The sequence below is a fragment of the Olea europaea genome, chromosome 13, assembly GCF_002742605.1.
Source record: "Olea europaea var. sylvestris chromosome 13, O_europaea_v1, whole genome shotgun sequence".
NCBI classification, from domain to species: domain Eukaryota; kingdom Viridiplantae; phylum Streptophyta; class Magnoliopsida; order Lamiales; family Oleaceae; genus Olea; species Olea europaea.
Window position 1 is genome coordinate 12,955,337 of NC_036249.1, and position 3,612 is coordinate 12,958,948.

At 35.3% G+C, this 3,612-nt stretch overlaps 1 protein-coding gene across 3 annotated transcripts; it reads right to left on the bottom strand.

The window, feature by feature from the left end:
* Positions 1–1,791, bottom strand: LOC111407659 (protein yippee-like At4g27745). 3 transcript variants are annotated; one of them, XM_023037278.1, is made up of 4 exons: positions 1,620–1,790; positions 1,334–1,402; positions 1,120–1,239; positions 1–447 (listed from the first exon to the last, which is right to left on the bottom strand). In XM_023037278.1, the coding sequence occupies exons 3-4, from the start codon at positions 1,210–1,212 to the stop codon at positions 220–222; spliced, it is 321 nt and encodes a 106-aa protein (XP_022893046.1). In that variant the 5' UTR covers positions 1,213–1,239; positions 1,334–1,402; positions 1,620–1,790; the 3' UTR covers positions 1–219. The 3 variants fall into 3 exon arrangements, with proteins under 3 accessions (XP_022893046.1, XP_022893049.1, XP_022893048.1); XM_023037281.1 differs by lacking the exon at positions 1,334–1,402 and having other exon boundaries at positions 1,620–1,791; XM_023037280.1 differs by lacking the exon at positions 1,334–1,402 and having other exon boundaries at positions 1,120–1,296.
* Positions 1,792–3,612: the final 1,821 nt, after the last annotated feature.

Sequence of the window (3,612 nt, forward strand, 5' to 3'; positions counted from 1 at the left end):
TAAGCACTTAAGTATCAAAGGAAATTAGCATATAGACAAATTTATTCACAAATTCCATAATCATGATCAAGATTTTACACCATAAAATAGCACATATGATCAAGGACAAACAATGAATGGACATTTTCAATTAATCGCAATGTTTTGGACAGCATTACATGTGAGCATCCACAGACTTACGCCAAGATATAGACGGCAAACTAAGGATTTTACCGTCGACTACCAGTTGTCCTTGACTATTTTTGACTTCTCCAGAATAAATTTTCCTTCCTTATACTTTTGTGTCTCCTCGTAAGCCCTCTCATACTTCCAGCCCAATACCTCACGACAGTCAGAGCAATATACATCAGCAACTGTATGGAGACCAGTCATAAGCTGTCTATCTTCTTTAGGCCCTATAGCAATGTTCATTGCATGGGAGAACAGAAATGCTCGACCATTTCTTCCCTATTGTCAAATAACAAATATTTGTTGGTAAGATTATCTAGCAAATGGCTATCATCAGTGTTAAGATCACAACAAAAAAGAAACAACAAAATAAGACAAGCTGTATTTCCAATTACTTTTCCATTTTTCCCCTTCTACCAGCTGTTAGAGTTCCTTTGCAGCATATCATTAGAACTTAGTTGCTAGCAGTTAATACAATATATTTTGGGACCGGCGGTATTGGCACACGAGCTTGGTTACCTGATTTCCCCCAGGTCTCTTGAGGGTGGATCCACACACACACACAGAGTTCATTTTTGTCAGCAATTATGTTCACTCAGTTTTTTCATCCATAGATTTTTACAGTTTTATCAGTTAGTACCAACGTTATTTACAAGAGAAGCAGAGAAAGGGGGAAAAAACTTTCAATTCAGTCCAATGCACCTGGATTTTAATACAATACCAACATTCCCACAATAATGGGCCAGAACTTTGCAAGAAACCCAATCAGAAATGAACAAATAAAAAAGGTGAAAAAGACTCAAATTTCAATTCCCTGATTTCTTAAGAATTCTGATGATTAAACAAGGTATTAATTTTTATCGTTGTCTCAGAAAATTGGTAAACCAAAAAACATTCTAGCATTGCAGAACAAATTTCGTCAAGAAAAAGAATAAATGGGTAGGCTCCCACCTGAAATGCTTTAGAAATTACATCATCATGAAGTGCAACATGATTTCTACAATTGCAGCAACCGTACAATCTTGGGCCAATCACCTCAGCCATTCGATGACCAATATTAACACCACTTCGCTACAAGATGATTGAAATCAAGATCATTTCATCTCGCCAGATCTTGAAGTTCTATCACTATATCAACAGAAAAATTGGTAAAAAAAAGTTGTACCTTTATTGCCAAGACTCAAGAAAATCAATATGATGTAATCTTCTTAGCCTTTATCCTCTAACCAAAAATCTGCTTTCCACAAGGTAGAAGGGAAAGAAATCTTGAAGAATTATGATTTTTTTAATTTTATTTCGAAAACAATTAAAAAAAGAAGAAGAAATAATAGGAGAAACAATCACGACCCAGACAAGTAAAAAGTACAACTCAATTGAATCCAGTAACCCACAAACAGAAAGTACCTAACAATCAAGAAAATTAAGAAACCAAGTAGTAATATTAGACTCACGTGTGGCGTAGTTTCTTTCTGGTTACAGCTCAGGAGACTGTGTGTGTGTGTGTGTGTGTGTGAGAGAGAGAGAGAGAGGGGAGCGGGTTAAAAACTTCCGTAGGGCGTTAGGTGAGTTGCGTGGATGAGAGTATGGGGAAGTGATGAAGTATAACGTGGACCAATGAGTCGGAGTTTCGGTTGAGTATGATTAGTAGAAGACAAGAGTTGCCGCGGAAGTATCAAGAAAGTATTGTAACAGTTTTCTTTCCCTTTGGGCCCACTAGGCGGACCTTAATATTAAAGCATGAAATTACACCCATTCACGTTTTTTAATTTTACAATTAAAAAATCAAGTATAAACATTAATCTACAAATCCTACTCACCCCATCCTGTGCCATTCACCCAACCAAATCATTTCCCATTCTCCCCTCTCTCTCTCATCCTCTCATTTTTCTCTTTTCCATCCTCTCCATTGTCGTTGGAAGACAACCATCGTTGAAAAACCACCGCTACTGTAAGACCACCTTCGAGTGCCACTATCAGTGGGGTGAGCACCGCAATGCAACGGCTATAAGGTTCTATGGAATTTCTTTTGGTGATTAATGAATAGTCGTGGGAGCTTTGTTGATGAAGTTCTACAGCTTAATTGGAGTTATGTTAGTAGTGGTGGTTCTGTTGGCGGGTAGGTTGTTGGTGAGTGGTGATGACGGTGGTTGTACAGGTGGTGGTGAACATGGAGATGGCGATTGTGGTATGGTGATCGTGACAAATAAATTGGGTTAATTTGAGACCACTAAATAATATGCAACTAATAAAATAGACAAATAACACATTACCTTAAAAAATGTGAGATTGCAGCTAAATTTGTAATCATGATACAAATTTGTTTACAGGTCAATATACAAAGGTGACAAATCAATGTCCACAAGTCACAAATCATTGATTTATGTTCATTTCATATTGTATAAGTCACAGATAAAAAATAACGGGTCATAGATTAGACATCACATGTCTTTGTACACTAATAACAGGTCACAGATTCAAGTTCTTATGTCATAATTCATAAGCAAAATATCATTGTCCACAAGTCACAAATTTAAGAAAACAAACACAAGTCATTTGATTAATTTCACATGTTAAATTTTATAGGTCACAAGTCACATGTAACAGTTCACATGTTATATTGCATAAATCACAAGTTAGAAAATTAGCCACAATTATTGAATCAGTATCATAAGTAACAGCTTATAGGTTACAGGTTACATGTAACAGTTCATTGGTCACATGTCATAGTGCATATGTCACATATCCATCTCTACAAGTTACATATTATAGAGAAACTGGTTACAGGCTATTGGATCAATATCACAGATAACAATGGATCTTTTCAATTTATGTCGCATGAACTCACGACTGGAACTTCAACACCATTTTGTCAATCAAAAATAGGAAGATCTAACAATAATACACTGTTATTTGTCACCAATTGCGACTTTGAAACCCTTAAAATCTATTTCGGGATGATCGCTATTCTCAATTTGCAACTTCTATTATCACCTCAATTTGTGACCGTTGCCTTCAAAAATTCTAATATACTTTGACGATAACTTTCAATTTGGGACCTTAGTAGTTCAACGATTTTCAATCTGCCAGATTTCGATGGTGGTATTGAGAATACTTGTCCAGGATAGATCTCTATCGCTTTTCTCTTTTTTCGATCATCACAATTTGTTCTTTGGAGAGCCCTGTTTAGAATCGTAAGTGAATGCTTGATTGTAGGATCTATATTTAATGGAATCTAATTTTTATATATACTATAAATAATTTATTATATACATCATTTGTCACTTGACTTTTGAATGTTTAAAGTTTATTTCTTAAAATTGAAATGGTGTATAGTAAACACCTGATATATGTGTTGTTCTCAACTGAATTTGTAATGTTTGGCCTATTCGACACCCAATCAGGGAAACAATCACATTTAACCAAAAAAAAAAAAAAAAAACAAAA

Excerpts from the sequence above, each read along its gene's own strand:
- LOC111407659 (XM_023037281.1), bottom strand. The coding sequence starts at position 1,212 with ATGGCTGAGGTGATTGGCCCAAGATTGTACGGTTGCTGCAATTGTAGA. Across the intron at positions 448-1,119 it reads TAATTTCTAAAGCATTTCAG|GGAAGAAATGGTCGAGCATT; the intron begins GTGGGAGCCTAC and ends ATTTGACAATAG.